Here is a 26,819-nt window from a genome sequence, read left to right on the forward strand (position 1 = left end):
GTGGCAGACATGCACGACACTTCCGGTGCGAATGTCTGCTTGGAGAGAAACCAGAGAAAGGATTAGCAGAACATCCATCCCGGGAAGACATCTCTTTGAAGTATTGACGGCCAAAGGGCTTCGGAACTGGTTCTGAACAGGAAACAAACGCCTGGCTAACTTGTTATTTTACCCAGTTGGAGGTGGGTTGTCGAGTTGTACCTCGGTGCAGTGTGTGACATTCCTTGAAAGAAAACAGGATTGGGATTCCGTGGTGGTGCTCTAACGCCCAGAATGCTCCGATTCAAACTCTCATCCAACAGCTCTTTAAGCGTTATGTCAAAAATACTATCGTAATTTACTCTCTTTACGGTCGGTATGTACTTCCAAAAAAAGGTCTAAGAAAAATATTTAAAATGCCTCTGTTGTTTGTACATTTTTATTTAACGCTGGACCTTTTTTGGAAGTACATACCGGCCGTATCGTGATTAAATGTAGATAGTTGCTCAGCGAAACTCCATATTTGCTGATCAACGAACGTATTTTGACATGACAACGATTGTAGAGTTTGAATCGGAGCTTTCTGGACGTTAGAGCCAGAGGTCCAACGCACAGATACTGGTTCTTCTAACTACATGCTAATTTAACTACCTACATGGCTAACAGGATAGCCACTGCTGATTCTTATTTCCATGATTAAAAACAGTGTGTAAATTAGGCCCGAACTCTCAACTAGCTGACAAAGGTTAGTGCTTTTAAGTTTCGACTGAAGACTCAGTGTATAGAAACAAATATGATTGATTCTCTGCCTGGTCTGGACCGTGAATAATCATTTAGCTAGCTAGGTGAAATGCGACATTGGTTGCTGAGGTTAGCTAACCAACTAGCTACTCTTGCCTGGCTAGCCAGCTAACCCCAAATACCTCTGCTGCGTTGTTCTTTGAAGTGTTCAATATACTCTCGTGGGCTGTATTGACCAAGTAATCTGAGCATTTTGAACGAGAATCAGTTACTAGACAGATTTAGCTAGCTAATTAGATAGCCAGTCGTAATGTTAGCTAGCTACTGCATGTTGGACCGTTTTTTGTTGTTGTTGCCAAAGCCGCTACGGCGAAGATGGGTCATTCAAGAGGCCTGTCACGCTAATAGATACACGGATCCAACGGTATTGTATTTCTAGCCGTGGCAACTTCTACTTTGAATTATTGAAAGAACTGCGTTGGATGAACCCGTGTTTGTCATAAGATAATATTGCTACATCAGCTAACAAGCCAGCCAAGGTAACCTAGTAACGGTAGTAGCTAGCTAACCGATGCGAATTCCATTGGATGAGACTAGCTAGCTACTTTAGTCAATGAGTTACACCAATTATTTCAATATCATGCTCGTCTTTCTTGTGACTATCGGTGCCTTTAACCTGCTCGTTTAACCTTTAGGAAAGACATGTTGTAAGTGAATGAATGCTCAATAGCCAGTTACTCTCAGCTACTAGTATGCGAACAGTCTTGTTGACAAGTAACGTTAGGTGGTGTAACGTTAGCTAGGCCTACTTTCAGTGTTCAGAGGACAGGACACTACAGCATAGACTAACTCTGTGATTGTATGGCTGCCTGTCAGCGTAGAACATGACGTTTGATTGAGCATTATGGTTCAACAAGATCTGATTGATCCGAGGTTGGTCCTACTTGTGTTGTATAGCTAGGGTTGTATTGGTGGTTCACAAAGATAAGTTAGGTGTGTTTAAAAGAAAATGAAGTGTGGGAAACGTCATCCTCCTGTTTGCCAAACTCAATACCATGTCAGGTCTGTTGTAGGATAATTAACCCTTTACACTCGTACCTGTATCCAGTTTGAAAATGGCAGATTTGGACACTGGTGAACGCCTAAATTGGAATTACAGTAACATGCTATAGTACATGATGTCAGCTCACCGTCTCTACTTCACAGCTCTGTGTGGGTTTAGTCTGTTAGACGATCTGAACATGAGCACCTCATGCGACAAGAAGTTGCCCCATCCCTCCCGCTAATTGGGCAATTTTTGCTAATATTCTGTTGTCTGAGTGAGGGAAATGCTGTAAATGAAAGAGGACTCAATGTATTTTGAAAGATGACCGTTGAGGATTATAACTACAGCTTTGATTTCATACAAGCAAGCCAAACACCCGTGAGTCCAAATGTGCTCTTCACATTTCCGTATCATAAACCTCATGTAATATACAATATTAATGTTTACGATCACTGTTTGATGTACAGTTACAAGTTGGCATGGCATTATACCCTATGAGTCTGTATTGTGGAGAAAATGTTCCACGAACCACACATCTGAACGCACTCATGACTCCATTCTATGCGCACCCAAATTACCATCTGCTTCTCAGAATTGCCTTATGAAAGCCTAACACTGTAAGATCGTATCTTATAATTTAGCTAGTCATGTTGCCAATTGAACACACTTTCAAATCATGCCCTCCTGAACCCGATCGCGATTTATAATGGACCGTTTTTGGATTGTGTGATCTTGTGTAAAGACTGGGAATGAGTGATGTTCCAAACAAAACAACTACAAGTGTGCTTGGTCTAGTTCCTTAATGGTACAGCTAGGAGAGCGCATAAAAGCACCTTGTAGTTGATCATTTCTTTTAGCCATAAGTGCATTGAAATGACTGGGGAACTGTGCAGTTTGGAGAGGTGTGTGTCACCTTGGAGACACCAGTTAGACCTCTCTCTCAAACCCTTGTCCTTTTATTGGTCCTATGTTGCAACTACCTCCATTTTTCCAGAGTTTTCAGATTTCGTTATCAACAAATGTGGCAAAAAGTACAGTAAATGTAAAATGATCAAAGTCAACAGTGTAATGTTTAGATTCAGTCAGTTGAACTGTAGTCATCTTTAGTCTAATTTCCCCATTATCTCCAAACTGTTCCCTTTTAATTGCTACCATGGTTATTAATATGCTTTCCATATTTCTTCTGTAAGAAACATTTAAATGTAGCCCTATCCATATAGGCCAATTCCCATGAGCTTAAGGCCGGGCCAAGTGTGTACTGAGGTGTATTGTGAAGGTGTGGTCTAGACAAACAATACACAGAGCTGATATAGGTGTGTTTCAAACTGTGTCAAAGGGAATGTGACACAGCTATTATAGACATACACTACCGGTCAAAAGTTTTAGAACACCTACTCATTCAAGGGTTTTTCTTTATTTTTACTATTTTCTACATTGTAGAATAATAGTGAAGACAAACTATGAAATAACACATGGAATCATGTAGTAACCAAAAAAGTGTTAAACAAATCTAAATATATTTTATATTTGAGATTATTCAAGTAGCCACCCTTTGCCTAGACAGCTTTGAACACTCTTGGAATTCTCTCAAACACCTTCACCTAGAATGCTTTTCCAACAGTCTTGAAATTTTCCGGATTGACTGACCTTCATGTCTTAAAGTAATGATGGACTATCGTTTCTCTTTGCTTATTTGAGCTGTTCTTGACATGATATGGACTTAGCCCTATTTGGTAATAGACCATCTTCTGTATACCAACCCTACCTTGTCACAACACAACTGATTGTCTCAAATGCATTAAGAAGGAAAGAATTCCACAAATTAACTTTTAACAACGCACAGCTGTTAATTGAAATGCATTCCTGGTGACTACCTCATGAAGCTGGTTGAGAGAATGCCAAGAGTGTGCAAAGGGTGGCTACTTTGAAGAATCTCAAATATAAAATATATTTTAATTTGTTTAACACTTTTTTTGGTTACGACATGATTCCATATGTTATTTCATAGTTTTGATGTCTTCACTATTATTCTATAATGTAGAAAATAGGGGGGGGGGGACTTGAATGAGTAGGTTTTCTAAAGCTTTTGACTGGTAGTGTACACGTCACTGACTGTCAGTGACGTGTAGCTGTCCACAGGCTATATCATCTCATGTTACTGTAACTACAAGCCGTCCAGCACATTGACTAGGTTTGAGACTGCGGGTGTGAAGCTAAACAGGACCTGGGCTGCATCTCAAAACTCTAGTGCTTTTTCTCTCCTCTGCACTGATCAAATCATAAGCAAAATAAATATGGTGGATGCCCTCTTGGAATTCTCTCTCAGCTTTCCAGATCGTCTACATCAGCATTGATGGAGAGGGAAACCAGGAGATATGCAGCAGCAACCCATGTCTGAGGTGTTGGCTGCAGTCCTGCAGTACAATACTGACTCCATTACACAGCTGCTGGCCTGGTTGTGCTGAGTGGGCATCTATTCTCTCTAGAACCAGGGGAACCCAGACTGGTAGGGTGACCTTAGTGGGTTACTACATCAACCTGCTCACACTCTTTTCACCTTGACTGATTTTAATTGTTTTATCTTTATTTCACCTTTATTTAACCAGGTAGGCTAGTTGAGACCAAGTTCTCATTTACAACTGTGACCTGGCCAAGATAAAGCAAAGCAGTGCGACACAAACAACAGAGTTACACATGGAATAAACAAACCCAGTCAATAATACAATAGAGAAAGTCTATATACAATGTGTACAAATGAGGTAGGACAAGGGAGGTAAGGCAATAAATAGGCCATAGTGGCGAAATAATTACAATATAGCAATTAAACACTGTAGTGATAGATGTGCAGAAGATGAGTGTGCAAGTGGAGATACTGGGGTGCAAAGGAGCAAAATAAATAACAGTATTGGGATCAGGTAGTTGGATGGGCTATTTACAGATGAGCTATGTATAGGTGCAGTGTTCTGTGAGCTGCTCTGACAGCTGGTGCTTAAAGTTAGTGCGGGAGATATGAGTCTCCAGATTCAGTGATTTTTGCAGTTCGCTCCAGTCATTGGTAGCAGAGAACTGGAAGGAAAGGCGGCCGAAGGAGGAATTGGCTTTGGGGATGACCAGTGAAATATACCTGCTGTAGCGCGTGCTATGGGTGGGTGCTGCTATGGTGACCAGTGAGCTGAGATAAGGTGGGGCTTTACCTAGCAAAGACTTGTAGATGACCTGGAGCCTGTGGGTTTGGCGACGAATATGAAGCGAGGGCCAGCCAACGAGAGCATACAGGTCGCAGTGGTGGGTAGTATATGGGGCTTTGGTGGCAAAATTGATGGCACTGTGATTGACTGCATCCAATTTGCTGAGTAGTGTTGGAGCCTATTTTGTAAGTGACATCGCCGAAGTCAAGGATCGGTAGGATAGTCAGTTTTACAAGGGTATGTTTGGCAGCATGAGTGAAGGATGCTTTGTTGCGAAATAGGAAGCCGATTCAAGATTTAATTTTGGATTGGAGATGCTTAATGTGAGTCTGGAAGGAGAGTTTACAGTCTAACCAGACACCTATGTATTTGTAGTTGTCCACATATTCTAAGTCAGAACTGTCCGGAGTAGTGATGCTAGATGGGCGGGCAGGTGTGGGCAGCGATCGGTTGAAGAGCATGCATTTAGTTTTACTTGTATTTAAGAGCAGTTGGAGGCCACGGAAGGACGAGTTGTATGGCATTGAAGCTCGTCTGGAAGTTAAGTGTCCAAAGAAGGGCCAGAAGTATACAGAATGGTGTCGTCTGAGTAGATGTGGATCAGAGAATCACCAGCAGCAAGAGCGACATCATTGATGTATACAGAGAAAAGAGTCGGCCCAAGGATTGAACCCTGTGGCACCCCATAGAGACTGCCAGAGGTCTGGACAACAGGCCCTCCGATTTGACACACTGAACTTTGTCAGAGAAGTAGTTGGTGAACCAGGTGAGGCAGTCATTTGAGAAACCAAGGCTGTTGAGTCTGCTGATAAGAATGTGGTGATTGACAGTCGAAAGCTGCACGTTATTGTCTCTTATCGATGGCGGTTATGATATTGTTTAGAACCTTGAGTGTGGCTAAGGTGCAACCATGACCAGCTCGGAAACCAGATTCCATAGCAGAGAAGGTACGGTGGGATTCGAAATGGTCCGTGATCTGTTTGTTAAACCTGGCTTTCGAAGACTTTAGAAAGGCAGGGCAGGATGGATATAGGTCTATAACAGTTTGGGTCTAAGGTGTCTCCCCCTTTTGAAGAGGGGGGTGACCGCGGCAGCTTTCCAATCTTTGGGGATCTCAGACGATATGAAAGAGGTTGAATAGGCTAGTAATGGGGGTTGCAACAATTTCGGTGGATAATTTTAAAAAGAGAGGATCCAGATTGTCTAGCCCAGCTGATTTGTAGGGGTACAGATTATGCAGTTCTTTCAGAACATCAGTGATCTGGATTTGGGTGAAGGAGAAATGGGGGAGGTTTGGGCGAGTTGCTGTGGGGGGCGCAGGGCTGTTGACCGGGGAAGGGGTAGCCAGGTGGAAAGCATGGCCAGCCGTTGAAAAATGCTTATTGAAATTCTCAATTATCGCGGATTTATCAGTGGTGACAGTGTTTCCTAGCCTCAGTGCAGTGGGCAGCTGGGAGGAGGTGCTCTTACTCTCCATGGACTTTACAGTGTCCCAGAACTTTTTGGAGTGATCACTGAGATCCTGGTTGAAGACAGCAGAGGTGTATTTCGGGGGCAGGCTGGTTAGGATGATATCATTGAGGGTGCCCGTGTTTACGGATTTGGGGTTGTACCTGGTAGGTTCATTTGATAATTTGTGTGAGATTGAGGTGCATCTTAGATTTTAGGATGGCCGGGGTGTTAAGCATGTCCCAGTTTAGGTCACCTAACAGCACAATCTCTGAAGATAGATGGGGGCAATCAAATCACATGTGGTGTCTAGGGCACAGCTCGGGGCAGAAGGTGGTCTATAGCAAGCGGCAACGGTGAGAGACTTGTTTCTGGAAAGGTGGATTTTTAAAAGTAGAAGCTCAAATTGTTTGGGCACAGACCTGGATAGTAAGACAGAACTCTGCAGGCTATCTCTGCAGTAGATTGCAACTCCTCCCCCTTTTGGCAGTTCTATCTTGTCGGAAAATGTTATAGTTTGGGATGGAAATTTCAGGGTTTTTGGTGGTCTTCCTAAACCAGGATTCAGACATGGCTAGGACATCCGGGTTGGCAGAGTGTGCTAAGGCAGTGAATAAAACAAACTTAGAGAGGAGGCTTCTAATGTTAACATGCATGAAACCATTCTTCTTCTCTCAGCTCTGATAGCAGGGGCTCACTTCCAACTACAGGGATTCTTACCCTAACGAAGCAGGGCAGTCCCGTGTGGCTCAAAGCTGACCTCTTTTTCATGGAGCACGTGCGCCTAAGTTTTTAAATGTTGGCGAACAAAAATGAAAAATATTTGAGGTAATAAAGACTCCTTAATTTCTCTTGATTCACTGGTGCGCCTAAATAAAAAATTCTAATTCGCGCAGCTAATTATTTAGGCAAATATGCGAGTACAATAGTGTCACTGTAGAGCCCTGCACCTGGAACGTCAACATTCACGTTGTTGGCCCAGTCTAGTATTGTCAGGGCAGTGAAGTTGATATAGAAATCAAACCCTGCCTCGGGAGTTAAATGCATGTTAACTTCTCCCAGCTCTAGGTATGAATTGAGGATGAATGTGAACCAGCAGCCTCCCATGGCATCTCCGTACGGCCAGCCCCAGCCTGGCTACGGCCAGCCTAGCTACGCTCCCTTGGGGGGTGGCTACCCCGGCCCCTACGGACCCTACAGCGGCCCCGCTACAGCCTACCAGCCTGGGGCTCCACAAGGTATGTCTGTCCCTCTTTCCCTAACCTTATCCCTCTGGTTCGCTTCTTCCCTCCTGCTTATTTTCCTGTCTTTCTGTTCTTCCCAAAAGCTAGCTTGCCTTCTGCAAGGTAGAGAGAGTCTCTGTGCCCATTGAAAAGTTTACTCATTGCCTTTCCTGTGTGTGTCTGTGTGAGAAAGGGAACTTAACCTGTTTGGATGTATTTGATTGGAGCAGTGTGAATGCTTGTATGTGTTCCTCCTCACCTGTCTTTCAGCATTTCTTTTCCTCAGTACATGGTGTCTGCCTCTTCTTGTCTTTCAGGTTATTCTACCTATGCCAGCTTTCCCTCTAAGGCTGTGGCAGCTAACCCAGTCTCTGACCTGTCCTCTCCTCTTGACTTGGGTAACTGCTTCCTCTCGGCTCCTTCCTCCTACCTACACACTTCTCCAGCCCGCTGGTCATGTGGCTGAGAGCAATGGTTCTCATGAACCGCTTAAAGTTCCAAATCTAAGATATAGCTTTCTCACATGACTTTACCTACAAGGTATTCAAAATACCAACGTATACGGTATACCGCCTAACCTTACCTTAGGATGACTAACTTTACCAACGTATACGGTATACCACCTAACCTTACCTTAGGATGACTAACTCTACCAACGTATACGGTATACCGCCTAACCTTACCTTAGGATGACTAACTTTACCAACGTGGGTTTTTTGGCAGGAAGGAATCCTCCATTTAACATTCTTGCGTTGATGACATAACATTCATCATAGCGGATGATGTAACTTCAAGAATGCATCCTCTGTGTTTCAAACCTGTGGTCATTGCAGGCAGGTGCCTAACAGCCTCCTCCTCTCTCAGGATCTGCCAGGGGCCCCCCTCCAGTCTCCACCAACCACGCCTACTCCCAGTATGCCCAGGGAGACATTCAGAATGGACCCCCACCTATGGATCACTCTATGGCTCAGCCAGCTCACAGGTCAGACAACACACATGAAGAGTATCCAGTAGACAGCGGTTGTGTGTGTGTGTGTACTGAGTTGTTTTTGTGTACGTGTGTCCAGGCCTCCAGTGTCTCAGCCGTATAGCCACGGTGCTATGAACTTGTCGGGGCCACACCCTTCATACCCCCAGCAGTACCGGGCGCAGCCCTCCATGCAACAGATGACCAATCAGATGTCAGGGATGCAGGTCGGGTCAGGCCCCCTCACCTCTGCTGGGCCGGGATATGGTAAGGAATTATTTAGAATGAGTCAATTGACGAATTTGGTGCCGAACTTTGCATCCTACTAAACACAACTCAAGTTAGCGATTCTTGCTGAATTTAATGTTCTCGGCTCTTTCACCAGCTCCACCTCCCAGCTCCAAGCCTCCAATCAGTGCTGCCTACTCCGCTGCAGCCCCTCCCTCCTATACACAAGCTCCTCCCCCAGTGTCTGGTGCCCCCTCCCAGCCTCCCCCTCCCAGTGAGCCTGCAGCCCCCCAACCTTACTATGATGGCCCCCCTCCCTCTCAACAACAACCCTTCCCCTCCTCCGCCCCCCCTCCCTCTCAACCCTTCCCCTCCTCCTCTCCATACTCGGGCCCTCCCCCTTCCAGCCAACCTTGGGCCCCTGCAGTCTCTCGACAACAGTCCTTCCCACCTGGCCCCCCTACCCCTGCTCAGCAAACCTTCCCAAACTCTGCTCCTCCTCCAGTCTCCCAGGCCTCGTACTCTGGCCCCCCTCCCTCCTCCCAACCTGGCCCTTTCCCACCTACCTTTGCACCCCCTGCCCAGTACCCTGCCCCCCAGCCCCCGTCCCAACCCGGGCCCCCTCCCTTCCACTCTGGCCCCCCTCCCCAATGCCCCATGCCACCCCCCTCCATGTCCCAGCAGCAGGCCAACCACCTTCCCCCTGGCCCCATGCAGCAGCCTCCTCAGCCTGGCATGCAGGGAGGATACCCACCCCAGCAGAATGGTGAGTACACCATGTTCAAACCCCTGTACAACTTCTACCAGACCGCTGGCTTGCTTTTGACAACAAAATGTTGTCTTGGTAGGTTCACCATTTTCTAGCTAATAAACCAGAAGTGTTTCTAATGGATGGATAAATATTTTTCTCCCTAGGTGCATTTGGGCAGCCCAGAGGCCCCCAGCCCGGCTATGCAGGCCCGCAGTATCCTGGGCAACAGAACTACGGAGCAGGCCCAGCTCCCACCCCTGCACCCACACAGAAGAGACTGGACCCTGACTCCATCCCCAGCCCGGTAAGACACACATGCACTATCCCTATCCTGCTAACATGTAAACACTTTGTCCTGTGATGTATTAGTGTGTTGGTGATAATGATGTTAGATATTGTACCGTGTGTGTTTTTGTTTAACTATCCTTGTGGGTACCAGAAGTCCTCACAAGAATAATAAAACAAGGAAAAGTGAGTATATCTTGCCGGTCCCTATGAGTAAAAATGCTATTTTGGGGGGTTGAGGTTGGGGAGGTTACGGAAAATAGGATTTTGGATGAGAATCAATTCTTTCAAGGATGGCAATACAAAACTGCATGTCTGTCTAACAGTGTAACCCAGTCCAAGTTGAGCATGTGCTTCAGACTGATGATCTGCTGGCCTTCTCTCTGATCACTGACTAATCTAGAACCAATAATCCCAGTCTGGACAATCAGTCAGGGATTTAATAATCCTGCTACAGAGTTATTTTCATCCTCTTGTCTCTTTGTCCCGTTTTTTTTCTTTTGGTTTGTTTAATTTGATGATTTGCTGGACAAAACTCTGTTGTGAATGTAAAGCAAGCGTCTGAGCTGCCGGCTGTGCAGAAATTCAGACATAGAATAGACCCAGATGCTATCCCCAGTCCAGTAAGTCTCCTGTTTACCTTGTAACCCCTATGCCCTATGCCCTACCCCGTAAACCATTATCCCCCTGTCTATACCCTAACCCCTATTCCATACCCCTTAACCCATTATCTCTCTGCACCCTAACCCCTACACCCTAACTCCTCTGCTATACCCCTTAACCAATCATCCCTGTCTGCACCCTATGCCCTAATCCCTGACCCCAGCCCAGCAATCTTCTGTGTCCTCTCCGCTTCACTAACTGCTACACCCGAACCGCGTGATCAGTGTTTCCGCTGCAATCATTTAGCTGTGGCGCTGCGCAACGTCAAAATCATTGCCGCCACCGTCGAAAAATATGGAACATGAAAAAGTATTTCTGCTGAAGCATACTTTAAAGATGCTGGAACAGTCCACATTGACTTTTCCTCTGCAAACAAAACGATATCTAATAGAGAGATCAGATAACCCTGTAGTAGAATATTTGACCTGTTTACTGAGTTGGCTTGTGTGTTCTATGCGAGATAAATATTCCTCTCGAAGGCACATTGAAGTGCAATAGGGAGGGAAACATGCATTCTGACAAGCAGTCAAAGCACAACAATTCTTGCAATCGTGGAGAAAACTGAAGTTTAAAAAAAATATATATATATATTATTTTTTTATTTATTTTTTCACCTTTATTTAACCAGGTAGGCTAGTTGAGAACAAGTTCTCATTTACAACTGCGACCTGGCCAAGATAAAGCATAGCAGTGCGACACAAACAACAACAAGGAGTTACACATGGAATAAACAAACATACAGTCAATAATACAATAGAGAAAGTCTATATACAATGTGTGCAAATGAGGTAGGATAAGGGAGGTAAGGCAATATAGGTCATAGTGGCGAAATAACTACAGTATGGCAAATTAAACATTGGGGTGATGTGCAGAAGATGAGTGTGCAAGTGGAGATACTGTGGTGCAAAGGAGCAAAATATGGGCGGGCAGGTTTGGGCAGCGATCGGTTGAAGAGCATGCATTTAGTTTTACTTGCATTTAAGAGCAGTTGGAGGCCACGGAAAGAGTTGTAAGGCATTGAAGCTCGTCTGGAGGTTAGTTAACAGAGTCCAAAGAGGGGCCAGAAGTATACAGAATGGTGTCGTCTGCGTAGAGTTGGATCAGAGAATCACCAGCAGCAAGAGTGACATCATTGATGTATACAGAGAAGAGAGTTGGCCCGAGAATTGAACCCTGTGGCACCCCCATAGACTGCCAGAGGTCTGGACAACAGGCCCTCCGATTTGACACACTGAACTCTATCAGAGAAGTAGTTGGTGAACCAGGCGAGGCAATCATTTGAGAAACCAAGGCTGTTGAGTCTGCCGATAATAATGTGGTGATTGACCGAGTCGAAAGCCTTGGCCAGGTCGAAGAATACAGCTGCACAGTATTGTCTCTTATCGATGGCAGATATGATATCGTTTAGGACCTTGAGCGTGGCTGAGGTGCACCCATGACCAGCTCGGAAACCAGATTGCATAGCGGAGAAGGTACAGTGGGATTCGAAATGGACGGTGATCTGTTTGTTAACTTGGCTTTCGAAGACCTTAGAAAGGCAGGGTAGGATAGATATAGGTCTGTAGCAGTTTGGGTCTAGAGTGTCTCCCCCTTTGAAGAGGGGGGATGACCGCAGCAGCTTTCCAATCTTTGGGGATCTCAGACGATACGAAAGAGGCTGAACAGGCTAATAATAGGGGTTGCAACAATTTCGGCGGATAATTTTCGAGAGGGTCCAGATTGTTTAGCCCGGCTGATTTGTAGGGGTCCAGATTTTGCATCTCTTTCAGAACATCAGCTATCTGGATTTGGGTGAAGGAGAAATGGGGGAGGCTTGGTCAAGTTGCTAATGCTCTTTGTTAAAGGGGGGGGGGGGGGATCTTCCCAGTTTTCCAGTCCTACTTTATTTATTTCTAAACTCCTAAATAGCGCAAACTGCACCAATTTTTATGCCCTGAGTTTTTAGCAGTGGCATGGTTAAGCATGTTACTGCTCCGCAATAGGCTGTGACTGCATAGGGTGCTAAATGTAACACGGGTCAATTGTATCATAACTTGAGGTAAAACCCCACCTTATTTTCATCCATTTTGGAGTAGAAATGTGATTTTTATAAAGTCACCAGAGGTGAGCTTCTCAGTCCTAGATACCCCCCACCCCCCCCGTGACCTTTTCCTCCCCCACTGCTACATGTTTTTATCACGAGGAAACACTGCCCTGACCCTCTGGGGGTAGACCATGCTCACTGTGCTGATACCCCCCCACCACCACCACCACCTCCTCGCATGCCAGCCTGCAGTATCTCACTCACAACTCACCCACAATTCCTTGCATTGTGAAGTTTGTCCACGATCATTCTACATTTGTGTTACGCCCTCCCAAGTGGTTTTGGTGTGTTGTGCACTGTACTCTACAGTGTTGCTGTGCCATTGTGTTAGTATTATGGGATTAAGGGCTGCATGATATCGGCAAAACATAATATTGCAATTTGACTTGCTATATACACTGCATTCGGAAAGTATTCAGACCCCTTGACTTTTTCCGCATTTTGCTATGTTACAGCCTTATTCTAAAATGGATGACATTTTTTTTTAAATCATCATCAATCTTCACACTACCCCCATAATGACAACGTGAAAACAGGTTTTAAAAAAAATCAATACCTTATTTACATAAGTATTCAGACCCTTTGCTATGAGACTATAAATTGAGCTCAGGTGCATCCTGTTTCCATGAATCATCCTAATGTTTCTACAACTTGATTGGAGTCCACCTGTGTAAATTCAATCGATTGGACATGATTTGGAAAGGCACACACCTGTCTATATAAGGTCCCACAGTTGATAGTGGATGTCAGAGCAAAAACCAAGCCATGAGGTTGAAGGAATTGTCCGTACAGCTCCGAGACAGGATAGTGTCTGCTAAAAAAAATGTCTGCAGCATTGAAGGTACCCAAGAACACAGTGGCCTCCATCATTCTTAAATGGAAGAAGTTTGGAACCACCAAGACTCTTCCTAGTCTGAGCAGTCAGGGGAGAAGAGCCTTGGTCAGGGAGGTGACCGAGAACACAATGGTCACTCTACCGATGTAAATGTGTTATTTCAGTTTTTTTATTCTAAAAATCTGTTTTTGCTTTGTCATTATTGATGGGGAAAAAACAATTTAATACATTTTAGAATGAGGCTGTAACGTAACAAAATGTACAGTGCTTAAGGAAAGTATCCACATCAAAACACAAACTGTTAATATATAATAATTATATAATAATAATAACATATAATCATTTGTATTAAGAATCCGCATCGTTCTTGTTGGAAACAATCTGACAGCGTCTGCGCAGCTGCAAGAGTAGAGGGAGAGCGGCGTTTCAAATTACTGCTTCCGTTATAGATCTCTTGCGATGACAATATTGCGATTTCGACGTAAATTCAGTTCATTTCGCAGCCCTATTATGGGATGGCATCACTGTTTTCAAAAGTTTTTATTTTCTTACTCTCTCCCTGCATGTGTTTTCTTCTCTCCTCTATCGTATTGACGTTAGTGTGTCTGTAAAACTGGCGTTCTCTCTGTATTACAGATCCAGGTGATTGAGGACGACCGGGCCAACAAGAGCAGTGAGCCGTTCACCACGGGGGTCAAAGGTCAGACTCCGCCCCTTGTCACCACCAACTTCCAGGTGAAAGACCAGGGCAACGCCAGCCCGCGGTTCATCCGCTGTACAGCCTACAACATACCCTGCACGGCCGACATGGCCAAACAGTCCCAGGTCCCCCTGGCTGCCGTAATCAAACCTCTAGCCATGTTGCCCCCTGACGAGGTGAGACACACACCACACCGTTATCTCCTCTGGTCTTCTCGTCACATTCACGCTCTCGTGTTACTGTTATGTTAAACTTTCTCTGAGCTTGAACTAGTCTTTAAGAGTCTTAACAACCCTGTTGTCTCTCAGACCCGTCCGTACATCGTGGACCATGGGGAGGCCGGTCCTATCCGCTGTAACCGCTGTAAGGCCTACATGTGTCCCTACATGCAGTTCATCGAGGGCGGACGCCGCTTCCAGTGTGGCTTCTGCAGCTGCGTCACAGACGGTGTGTGTGTGTCTATCTGTGTGTGCAGGAAGATATTGTGTTAGTGTGGTATCATTATTGTAGGTTATAACACTGTCTCCCTCTATCTCTCTAAATATATCCATCCATCCATCCACAGTGCCTCCCCACTACTTTCAGCATCTGGACCACACAGGGAAGAGGGTGGACTGCTGTGACCGGCCAGAGCTCTCGCTGGGCAGCTACGAGTTTGTGGCAACCGTCGACTACTGTAAGGTAGGTGACTACTGTGTTTTTCTGAGAGACTGGAGGCCTGTAGCGTTGCTCCATTTGGACCAGCAGATTTTCTCAAAGAGCCAGATGAGAGGACCAAGCTTGTCACATACCAGAGATTCTCATGATGTAATATGCTCAATATGTCTAGTCTAAATACTAAGTTCTTCTCTCTCTCACACTCAGAACAATAAGCTCCCCCAGCCCCCGTCGTTCATCTTTTTCATCGATGTGTCTTACAACGCCGTGAAGAGCGGCATGGTTAACATCGTCTGTCAGGAGCTCAAGACTCTACTGGACTACCTGCCCAGGTACACACATACACACACACACACACACACACACACACACACACACACACACACACACACACACACACACACACAGCCTGCCCAGGTACACACACAGCCTGCCCAGGTACACACACACACAGCCTGCCCAGGTACACACACACACAGCCTGCCCAGGTACACACACACACAGCCTGCCCAGGTACACACACACACACACACAGCCTGCCCAGGTACACACACACACACACACACACAGCCTGCCCAGGTACACACACACACACACACACACAGCCTGCCCAGGTACACACACACACACACACACAGCCTGCCCAGGTACACACACACACACACACACAGCCTGCCCAGGTACACACACACACACACACACACAGCCTGCCCAGGTACACACACACACACACACACACAGCCTGCCCAGGTACACACACACACACACACACACACACACAGCCTGCCCAGGTACACACACACACACACAGCCTGCCCAGGTACACACACACACACACACACAGCCTGCCCAGGTACACACACACACACACACACACACAGCCTGCCCAGGTACACACACACACACACACACACACACACACAGCCTGCCCAGGTACACACACACACACACACAGCCTGCCCAGGTACACACACACACACACACAGCCTGCCCAGGTACACACACACACACAGCCTGCCCAGGTACACACACACACACACACACACACACACACACAGCCTGCCCAGGTATATACACACACACACAGCCTGCCCAGGTATATACACACACACACAGCCTGCCCAGGTATATACACACACACACACACACACACACACACACACACACACACACACACACACACAGCCCAGGTAGACACACACACCAGCTAATTAATTACATTTTCTGTCTTGTCCCTCTCCAGGGAGAATCCAGAGGCAGACTCAGTGGTGCGCGTGGGTTTTGTGACCTATAACAAGGTGTTGCACTTCTACAACGTCAAGTCCAGCCTGGCCCAGCCCCAGATGATGGTCGTCAGTGACGTCAGTGACATGTTCCTGCCTCTGCTCGACGGCTTCCTGGTCGACGTCAACGACAGCCGGATGGTCATCGAGAGGTATGTACACACACACACACCAGATCTCCAGACTAACATGTCCACTGGTGAAACTATGTTTTTCAGTTGGTGGCACCAGCCCATGATTTGGTCACAGCTATTTTGTTCTTGCGCTATCACACGATAGAGAACATATGTAAATATAATAGGGATTTTCAAGGTGAGGAGAAGAGCAGATGATCAATGTCAATCTGGTCTAATACAAGTTGCAACAGGGAGACGCTTCCAGAACAGAAGCAGAGAACATGTCTAACTCTGGTCCTTCTATTCTAATCTCACAGCACCGACGTTCTGTCAACACCAGCTGCTACAGAATACAGTAACAATCAGTGTCATCGGTCCTTGTACCTTCAGTCTGGCGTCAATCACTATCAACAGATATGAGAACAATCCATAACATTCAGTATTAAGTCTAGTTACCATCATCCCATACCCAATGAGTCCCAAATAGAGCACTGGAAATCCTGTGTATTACATGAAGGGAAAATATAAATATACTAACCATTGTTAATTGCTCTTAACTGAATATGAACGTTGTTCATCTTAAATATTCTGAATCTAGTAATCATTTTAGTCTAATAGACTACTGAGATTGCATTCAAGAAATAAGTTGTTTTAATCTAACAAGGTGTGATTGAAAAAGTTATGTGCAACCTAATCCAGTGATTGTCATGAATTTCAGATTTACAAATAGTCTATTTCTGTATTTACTGTTCAATGGAGATGACTTTTCCTACATCTTTCTATACTAATATAATGGGCTTCTTTTTGGGGGGCTAATTCACCACCTGGTTAAGTGGAAACTCCAAACACATGAGCTAGATCGCCAACTCTAAATATAAACCCAAACACATGAGCTAGATCGCCAACTCTAAATATAAACCCAAACACATGAGCTAGATCGCCAACTCTAAATATAAACCCAAACACATGAGCTAGATCGCCAACTCTAAATATAAACCCAAACACATGAGCTAGATCGCCAACTCTAAATATAAACCCAAACACATGAGCTAGATCGCCAACTCTAAATATAAACCCAAACACATGAGCTAGATCGCCAACTCTAAATATAATACCCACTGCTAGTATCCATAAATGAATCTAGCAGTACATTTTATGTCCTAAAAAACTCCCCAATGGCCGATTGGCTCCATAGACGTATCTCAAAGCCATATGTAATATCTAGGTTGTAAAATAGTTGCTGTTGAGCCCAGTAATCAGAGTTGAGAAATAAATTATACCCACCCCAGGAAAGGAGAGAGCGAGTGGCTTGCGCCCCTCCCACAGTAGGCAGCTGCAGGGCGTAAACTTTCATTACAGGAATCATGAGGATAATGTACTTTACTGATTGACGGGTTTTGATTTGAGGTGACCATGTAGAAAAATTAAACACAGCCAAGTCAAAGGGTTGCAAAATGTCTAAATGGTTGCGGTGTGGAGCTCTAATATACAGACACTTATATCCATCACTTATATTACAGCAGAAGTCTCATCTGTCCAGGCTTCTCAACTGTTTCTGTTGCAGAGAATCATTGTGTGTGTGTGTGTGTGTCAGTTTGCTAGACCAGATTCCGGAGATGTTTGCAGACACCAGGGAGACTGAGACGGTGTTTGGACCAGTCATCCAGGCAGGACTGGAGGCACTGAAGGCTGCAGACTGTGCCGGGAAGCTGTTTTTGTTCCACTCCAGTCTGCCAATCGCTGAGGCTCCTGGGAAGCTGAAGAACAGAGAGGACAAGAAACTGGTGGGAACAGACAAGGAGAAGGTACACACACACCCACACACACACACAAGGACAAGGTAAACTGATATGGCTACTCAGCGTGGCAGACACACAACACAGAGGGAGAATGGGTTCTCTCTGGTATTGGTTGGGCAGTTAATGACTCTGTCAATGTGTCTCGCTCCTCTTTCCCCCCCAGTCTCTGTTCCAGCCCCAGTCTGGTTTCTATAGTAACCTGTCTAAGGAGTGTGTAGCACAGGGCTGCTGTGTGGACCTCTTCCTGTTCCCCAACCAGTACGTCGACGTGCCAACGCTTGGCGTGGTGCCCGTCTCCACTGGCGGCTCAGTCTACAAATACACCTACTTCCAGGTAAACAAACATTTATACACACACTGGCGCTGATCCAAACCCCATCCACGCTTCTCCTGTTATCTGCCTTCACTCACTCTGTGTATGTGTCAGGCTGAGATGGACCGCGAACGGTTCCTGAATGATCTGCGGCGAGACGTTCAGAAGCCGATGGGCTTTGACGCAGTCATGAGGGTCCGAACGAGCACAGGTAGGTGTTTCGCTCTCACACACTTCACCTAGTGTTAAATAGTCTTGTTTTTCAGTGCCATCATAACCTCCTCCCTCTCTCCTCCAGGTATCAGAGCGACAGATTTCTTCGGCTCGTTCTTCATGAGTAACACGACAGACGTGGAGCTGGCAGGACTGGACTGTGACAAGACTGTTACCGTGGAATTCCGCCATGACGACAAGCTCAGCGAGGACACGGGGGCACTCATGCAGTGTGCGGTGTTGTACACCAGCTGTAGTGGTCAGCGGCGTCTGAGGGTCCACAACATGGCGGTCAACTGCTGCTCCCAGCTCGCCGACCTCTACCGGAACTGTGAGACAGACACAATCATCAACTTCTTCTCCAAGTATGGTAAGATGCACGTTGTCTATCCAACTATCTCCCTGTTCCCCTCTCTATACAGTGCCTTGCAAAAGTATTCATCCCCTTTGTGTTTTTCCTATTTTGTTGCATTACAACCTGTAATTTAAATGGGTTTTTATTTGGATTTCATGTAATGGACATACACAAAATAGTCCAAATTGGTGAAGTGTGTGCTGCCTGCATATGTATTCACCCCTTTGCTATGAAGCCCCTAAATAAGATCTGGTGCAACCAATTACCTTCAGAAGTCACACAATAGTCACACAATTAGTTAGATTGCGCACAGGTGGACTTTAAGTGTCACATGATCTCTGTGTGTGTATATACACCTGTTCTGAAAGGCCCAGAGTTTGCTATGCTACCAAGCAAGTGGTACCATGAAGACCAAGGAGCTCTCCAAACAGGTCAGGGACAAAGTTGTGGAGAAGTACAGATCAGAGTTGGGTTCTAAAAAAATATCTGAAACTTTGAACATCCCATAGAGCAACATTAAATCCATTATTAAAAAATTGAAAGAGTATGGCACCACAACAAACCTGCCAAGAGAGAGCCGCCCACCAAAACTCACAGACCAGGCAAGGAGGGTATTAATCAGAGAGGGATTAGCCTTCCCTGTAGCTCAGTTGGTAGAGCATGGTGTGTGCAACGCCAGGGTTGTGGGTTCGATTCCCACGGGGGGCCAGCACAAAAAAAAAAAAAGAAATGTATGCATTCACTACTGTAAGTCGCTCTGGATAAGAGCGTCTGCTAAATGACTAAAATGTAAAATGTAAATGTATAACCCTGAAGGGGCTGCAAAGCTCCACAGTGGAGATTGGAGTATCAGTCCGTAGGACCACTTGAAGCCGTACACTCCACAGGGCTGGGCTTTGCGTAAGAGTGGCCAGAAAAAAGCCATTGCTTAAAGAAAAAAATAAGCAAACCCGTTTGGTGTTGGCCAGAAGGCATGTGGGAGACTCCCCACATGCCAAAATGCCAAGGCGAATTAATACTTTCGCAAGCCACTGTATGTTAGTGAAATAGTTAACTATGTTTCTGGGTTACGTTACTAAGAGAGCATGTATAAAGAACAGCAAGGGTTCACTCAACAAACAACCAATTCTACTTCAGATGCGTTATAGCAGTCTGATCAGTAGGATTTAAACTTCGTCTGGAAATGGATACCAATGGGCTTTTTCTCTCTGTGTGTGTGTAGCGTACCGCAGCCTATTGAACACCCCCACCAAGACGGTGAGAGACACCTTGGTGAACCAGTGTGCCCAGATTCTGGCCTGCTACCGCAAGAACTGTGCCAGCCCCTCGTCTGCCGGACAGGTCAGTCACTCACACAGCCCCCCTCTTGGACAGGTCAGTGACACACGCATGATACACAGACACTCACCCGCACACTAAATGCTCACCCCAACACACACACACACACACACACACACAATTTATACACACGTACTCAGGGGTGTCGTGCACCCATTATTTTAGAGGGGGCACAATGTACGTGAGAAAGGTGTTGCCACCTGTCCTGAAGTTGGATACATTTGCATTTTTCCATCACCTGAAACAGCTTTTTCCTGCAATTTACAGCCATAATCGTTGTGCCTAGTTCTATGTCAAAATGTCTATTTTCCTGCTTATGTGTCTAAACATACCTCTTTACCTGTTCAATTGTCATTTTAATGAGGCTGTCATTCTGACTGTTGTCAATCACACATCTCAATGTACTGCACTAACATGCCTAGGATAATACATCCACATTACAACACAGTACATGGGATCATAACGCACATTATAAAACGGGTTGTTTGGATCCTGGATGCTGATTGGACGAGGAGCATTCCAAGCCGTTCTGTATTGGCCGTCACAAACACACCTATGCCTGCTAACCGTTCCATCTGAATGATCACTGCGCCTTCATCAGAATATCATGTTGCTGTTGCTGTCAACTCTTGTATGGTTCTCAACTCGCCGTTACTTCCCCTTGCTTCCAGCCTAGCATTTAGTTTGGTACAGCGGGGGTTAATATAAGCCTCACTGTCTGCCTGTCTGAAAACAATGTTTCACTTTAGAATTTTGATGTGTCGTACCATACGTCGAGTTAACGGTGCCCAGACGAAACAACTTTTACTGAGCCAGTCGAAATCACGCACCAACGTTTATTGTCCTGGACATATCCACGTTAAATGTCACGCATCAACGTTTATTGTCCTGGACATATCCACGTTAAATGTCAATAGAAAAATGCAGCTAGTGTACGGTCATTCTAGGTCCAATGTTTGACGTGACTGAGTTAGCTGAAGTTGGCTAGCTAGCTAGCAAGTGACAAGAACGTTATACAGCCTTCATAGCAACCATTTTGTTTAGAATGGACGACCAGTCCTTTTGCATAGCAACTAAGCAAAAATAATGAACGACTGGGTCGTGTCTGTAGCAACATGACCAAAAGACTGTTAGCAGTTGATGTTCTTTAATAACACAGACCCCAAAGCAAATCAGGAGGAGGAAAATAGGTTATTCAAATAGGACAAATGATTCTTGGAAGTAGATGGTCATTCTCCCCGGTCCACAGTGATGTTCTCTCCTGTGATTCTCTCCTCAGAACAAAGGGACAGGATATACCTTATAACCCAGGCCTAGCCAGTGGTTGACCAATTAGAATTCCTTACAATAAAACTGGGCCAATGGCCAAATAACAAGTATCCTATTTCAGATTCAATGTATTAACCATTTGGACCAATAAGAATGTGTCACAAGTAGCTGTAAGTTCAGGACTGACATTATGTTGAACTGAAAACCAACTATTTCCATTGATAATTCCCTATTACAGAAAAACACTTTCCATTGATCATTAGTACTCTATTGACCTCTTGTCCTCTGCGTTGTGTATTCATCTTCAAAATATTCTTACAAAACTATCTTCTGGTGGAAGAATGATGTTCTATTAATTCCCTTATCAAAATAACGTCTTAATGAAAGTATGTAATTCATTGTTATATGTTGGTAACAGTTTTATAAAAGCAATAAGGCATGCAAGGCCTATCGCGTCGGGCCGAACAACGCCAATTACCTCGGACTGTATTCATGATACAGCACTGCCTCGTGTGCCTTATAGCTTAATCATCAACACAGGCACATATAAGGTGCCAGATTACAGTTAAACTATGTATTTTTCTGCATATGTAAGCATACAGTACCGTCATAAAGTATTCATGCCCCTTGACTTATTCCACATTTTGTTACAGCCTGAATTCAAAATGTATTAAATCATTTTTCTCATCAACCTCTACACAATACCCCATAATGACAGTGAAAAAATGTTTTTAGACATTTGAGCAAATATATTGATAATGAAATACAGAAGTCTATTTTAAATAAGTTCACCCCCATTGAGTCAATACTTTGTAGAAGCACCTTTGGCGGAGTTTACAGCTGTGAGTCTTTCTGGGTAAGTCTCAGCTTTTCACACCTGGATTTTACAATATCTGCCTATTTTTATTATTTTTTAAATGCTTCAAGCTCTGTCAAATTGGTTGTTGATCATTACTAGACAACCATTTTCAGGTCTTGCCATAGATTTAAGTCAACTGTAACTCAGCCACTCAGGAACATTCAGTCTTCTTGGTAAGCAACTCGTGTGGATTTGCCCTTTAAGTTATTGTCCTGCTGAAAAGCAGACTGAACCAGGTTTTCCTCTAGGATTTATGCCTGTGTTTAACTCTGTTACGTTTCTTTTAATCCTGAAAAACGAACTCCTCATTCCTTAACGATTACAAGCATTCCCATGGCATGATGCAGCCACGACTATGCTTGAACATGTGGAGAGTGGTACTCAGTAATATATTGGATTTGCCCCAAACATAACACTTAATATTCAAGAGAAAAAGTTAACAGGATGCATGTTTTTGAATATTTTTATTCTGTACAGGCTTCATTCTTTTCACTCTTGTCAATTAGGTTGAAATTGTGGAGTAACTAGAATGTTCTTGATTCATCCTCAGTTTTCTACTATCACAGCCATTGAACTCTGAAACTGTTTTAAAGTCACCATTGAGCGGTTTTCTTCCTCTCCAGCAACTGAGTTAGAAAAGACACCTGTATCTTTGTAGTGACCGGGTGCATTGGTAACCATCCAAAGTGTAATGAATTACTTCACCCAGCTCAAAGGGATATTCATTGTCTGCTTTTTTATTTTTTACCCATCTACCAATAGGCATTGTAAGACCTCCCTAGTATGTGGTTACATATGTGTCTGAAATTCACTGCTCGACTGAGGGACTTTATATACTGAACACAAATATAAAAGCTACATGTAAAGTGTTGGTCCCGTGTTTCATGAAATAAAATATTCCAGAAATGTTCCACAAAAAGCATATTTCTCAATTTTGTGCACAATTGTTTTTTACATTTCTACATTACCGAGATAATCCAGCCACCTAACAGGTGTGCCATATCGAGAAGCTGATTAAACAGCATGATCATTACGCAAGTCCACCTTGGGCTGGGGACAATAAGGCCACTCTAAAATGTGCAGTTCTGTCACACAACACAATGCCACAGATGTCTCAAGTTTTGAGGGAGTGTGCATTTGACATGCTGGGTGCAGGAATGTCCACCAGAACTGTTGCCAGAGAAATTCATGGTAATTTCTCTATCATACACCGCCTCCAACGTTGTTTTAGAGAATTTGGCAGTACGACCAACCGGCCTCAACCGCAGACCATGTGTAACCACGCCAGCCCAGGACCTCCACATCTGGCTTCTTCACCTGCGGGATCGTCTGAGACCAGCCACCCGGACAGCTGATGAAACAGGAGTATTTCTGTCTGTAATAAAGCCTTTGAGTTTTTCCTCACATTCTGATTGGCTGGGCCTTGCTCCCCAGTGGGTGGGCCTATGCCCACCAATGGCTGCACTCCTGCCCAGTAATGTGAAATTCATAGATTAGGGCCTAATACATTTATTTCAATTGACTGATTTCCTTATTTGAACTGTAACTCAGTAAAATCTTTGAAATTGTTGCGTCTTGTGTTTTATATTTTTGTTCAGTATAGATAATTCTGTGTGGGGTACAGAGAAAATCAAAAATCATGTGGAACCCTATTGTGGCAAATCTCAATTTAATCCATTTTAAATTCAGGTTGTAACACAACAAAATGTGTATCAAGTCACGTGGTGTGAGTACTTTCTGAAGGGTACTGTATATCAAATGAATTTACAAACATACCTCCTGAGAGTCCTTCCATCACCAGCAGCTAAAATCAAATGAAATGCTTTGTGTGTCACACTACACTCTTTTTCGTCCACTGACAATACGGTCTGCACACTTGAGGGCTGGGTTGCTTTTTATCTGGTCCAGTCAGTGTGCCCCCTGTGCAAAATACCACTGACAGAACTTTTTATAAATAATTCTGATAAAACATGAGCTTAAAAACAAAGTTCAGTAATTAATTTACCGTCTGAAAATGTTAAGAGAAATGTGAGTGGGGCACGCTGCTACACACACTCATAGCCTTCCCCCTCTGTCCTCTCCTCCTGTAGCTGATCCTACCAGAGTGTATGAAGCTGCTGCCGGTCTACTTGAACTGTGTGTTGAAGAGCGACGTGCTGCAACCGGGAGCTGACGTCTCAGTAGACGACAGAGCCTACCTGAGACAGCTGCTCAGCTGTATGGACGTATCAGAGAGCCACGTCTTCTTCTATCCCCGCCTACTTCCCCTGGTGAGAGGCTCGCTCTCTCGCTCTTCACTTCAATCAGCCCCGTTTTGCATGACAAAGCGTGAGCAAACATGTAAGACCATATTACATCAATGTTAAATCGTATATTAATCCAATCTCTTTCCATCCCAGGTGAAGTTGGATGGAGGGTCGTTGCCAATGGCAGTACGTAACTCGGAGGAGCGCCTGTCAAAGGGTGGAGTCTACCTCCTGGAGACGGGGCTCTACCTCTTCCTGTGGGTGGGAGCCAATGCCCAGCAGGAGCTGCTCAGCAACATCTTCGGCACGCCCACCTTCAGCCAGATAGACCCCAACATGGTGAGACACACACACACACACACACACACCTCTCAACTTCATACAAATCATCTTCCTACCTCTAAGAATGTGTGTGTTAGCAATCTCTTAAATGTGTGTTGCGTTCCAGACGAGTCTGCCAGAGCTGGACAACCCGTTCTCCCAGAGACTCAGAGAGATCATCGACTCCTTCAGATCACAACGATCGCGATACATGAAGGTCACTTCACTACCTCTCTTGCTCTCTCTCTCTCGTTCTTTGTATCTTTCCATCTCTATATTTCTCTGTGTTGTAGTTGGAGTATACTGTGTGTTTGTTAACATCTCTCTCTGCATGTCTCTAGTTGATGGTGGTGAAGCAGGAGGACAAGGCGGAGCTAATCTTTAAACACTTCCTGTGTGAGGACAAAAGCGCCAGCGGAGGAGCTTCCTACGTTGACTTCCTGTGTCACATGCACAAGGAAATCCGCCAGCTGCTCAGCTAGGACCCTTGACCTCTGATTCTTCAACCCTGACCCTGTCGCCCCTCCGAAGCGCTTTCTTTTATTTACCTAATAAACTGAACCCCTCTCCCTCTGTCAGCGAGAGGTCAGAGACATATACACAGCCTCATGGCAGATTCCATGTGTCATCATATGACTCTAAACTATTCCAAACGTCAAGCTCTAAAACAACTGAAGCTAATCCACTGGCCAACAGAGGAGGTAGAGAGTGCTGTTGATTGTACTAGGTGTTCTGTCTAGCACTGAAGCCCGTTGTAGCTGTACCCCCCGGCCCGTGGTAGAAACACCCAGTAGAACTAAGGAAGATGACAGAAATAAATGCTGTTTTCCATCCCTAGAATTATTTTTCTATTTGTCTTTATTCTCACTCCCTCTCCTCCTGTATGTTGTGTGTGTGTGCTCCTCTGTGACTTTTAGAAACACTACTAAGGCAATAGTAGAGGGGGCAGGAGTATATAGAGATAATCTGTGGTGATAGAGGTTCATCTCCCAATTTAAATGTCTATGCATTGAATCATCCAGACAGGCGAGGGGTTTGAACTTTCACCTCTGTCACCCTCACAGGGTCAACCAGCGTTGGATCCCACTATGACTCACACAGTACAGACGATTTGGTGGAGGTGTGTGTGTGTGTGTCATGTTGTCTTTACTAACGTGTGCATCTGATAGACCATTCTGACACAATGATTCGTGTTCCCTGTGTGTCTTCCTGGCTGTATTTGTCCTGTCTGTGGGGGGAGGGAGTTACTGGCAGTGCTTCTCTATTGAGATCAGTCAGAGAATAACGGAGTGTTATGTTCAGTAGGTACGAAACTGGAGAAACTATTTGAAACAAGGAAGTACATGTTTTTTTCTTCTCTTTTTCGTAGCAGAATGTTTTGCTCTGTTGTCCCTTGCTGAACACGACCCTATGCTTCAAATACAGCTGTGTCTCTGAGTTGCCACCCTCAGGACTGTCTGCTGCAGCACCTCAGTTCAGATTTAGATATATAACCTGTACAGAATTAAATCCTCCATTTTAAACACCTGTCTCAAATGCTGTGGTTTGTTAGTCCAAATCAGTCGCTTCCACTCTCTCTCACACACACTCATACGCTTGGTTCAAAAGCACTCCTGCTTTTTACTTCTATCGGAGGAGGGGTGGGGGTGTGTTTCTGAAGGCAGATCATGGTGAATTTCTCTACAGAGGAAAAGAGGGATCCGCTCATAGGTACACACAGAATCATTTTCATTTCTGATTGTACGTTTATTTTCTTGTCTTTACCACTGATTTTGTGTTTGTTACCCTCTACTCCAACCCGTTTCTGTTGAATGGCCCTTCTTTCTGACTGGGATTTTAAGTTTCCCATTTCTTTGGTTTTGTATTTGTCATTGCCTCCTGGACTCCTTAATAAAGTTATTGTTGAATCACAA

At 44.9% G+C, this 26,819-nt stretch overlaps 1 protein-coding gene across 4 annotated transcripts; it reads left to right on the top strand.

The window, feature by feature from the left end:
- LOC106578928 (protein transport protein Sec24C) lies at positions 1-26,819 on the top strand. 4 transcript variants are annotated; one of them, XM_014158200.3, is made up of 21 exons: positions 1-182; positions 7,465-7,640; positions 7,943-8,023; positions 8,490-8,607; positions 8,693-8,859; positions 8,978-9,586; positions 9,736-9,875; positions 14,074-14,313; positions 14,446-14,584; positions 14,703-14,818; positions 15,002-15,126; positions 16,038-16,229; positions 17,788-17,998; positions 18,156-18,326; positions 18,420-18,516; positions 18,604-18,888; positions 20,096-20,247; positions 24,430-24,609; positions 24,739-24,924; positions 25,034-25,123; positions 25,248-26,819. In XM_014158200.3, exons 2-21 carry the CDS (start codon positions 7,484-7,486, stop codon positions 25,386-25,388), a joined length of 3,597 nt encoding a protein of 1,198 aa, XP_014013675.3. In that variant the 5' UTR covers positions 1-182; positions 7,465-7,483; the 3' UTR covers positions 25,389-26,819. The 4 variants fall into 4 exon arrangements, with proteins under 4 accessions (XP_014013675.3, XP_014013677.3, XP_045558347.2 ...); XM_014158202.3 differs by having other exon boundaries at positions 20,096-20,214; XM_045702390.2 differs by lacking the exon at positions 1-182 and adding an exon at positions 590-724.

Source organism: Salmo salar, chromosome 19 (genome assembly GCF_965601325.2).
Source record: "Salmo salar chromosome 19, fSalSal1, whole genome shotgun sequence".
In the NCBI taxonomy this organism is placed as follows: Eukaryota; Metazoa; Chordata; class Actinopteri; order Salmoniformes; family Salmonidae; genus Salmo; species Salmo salar.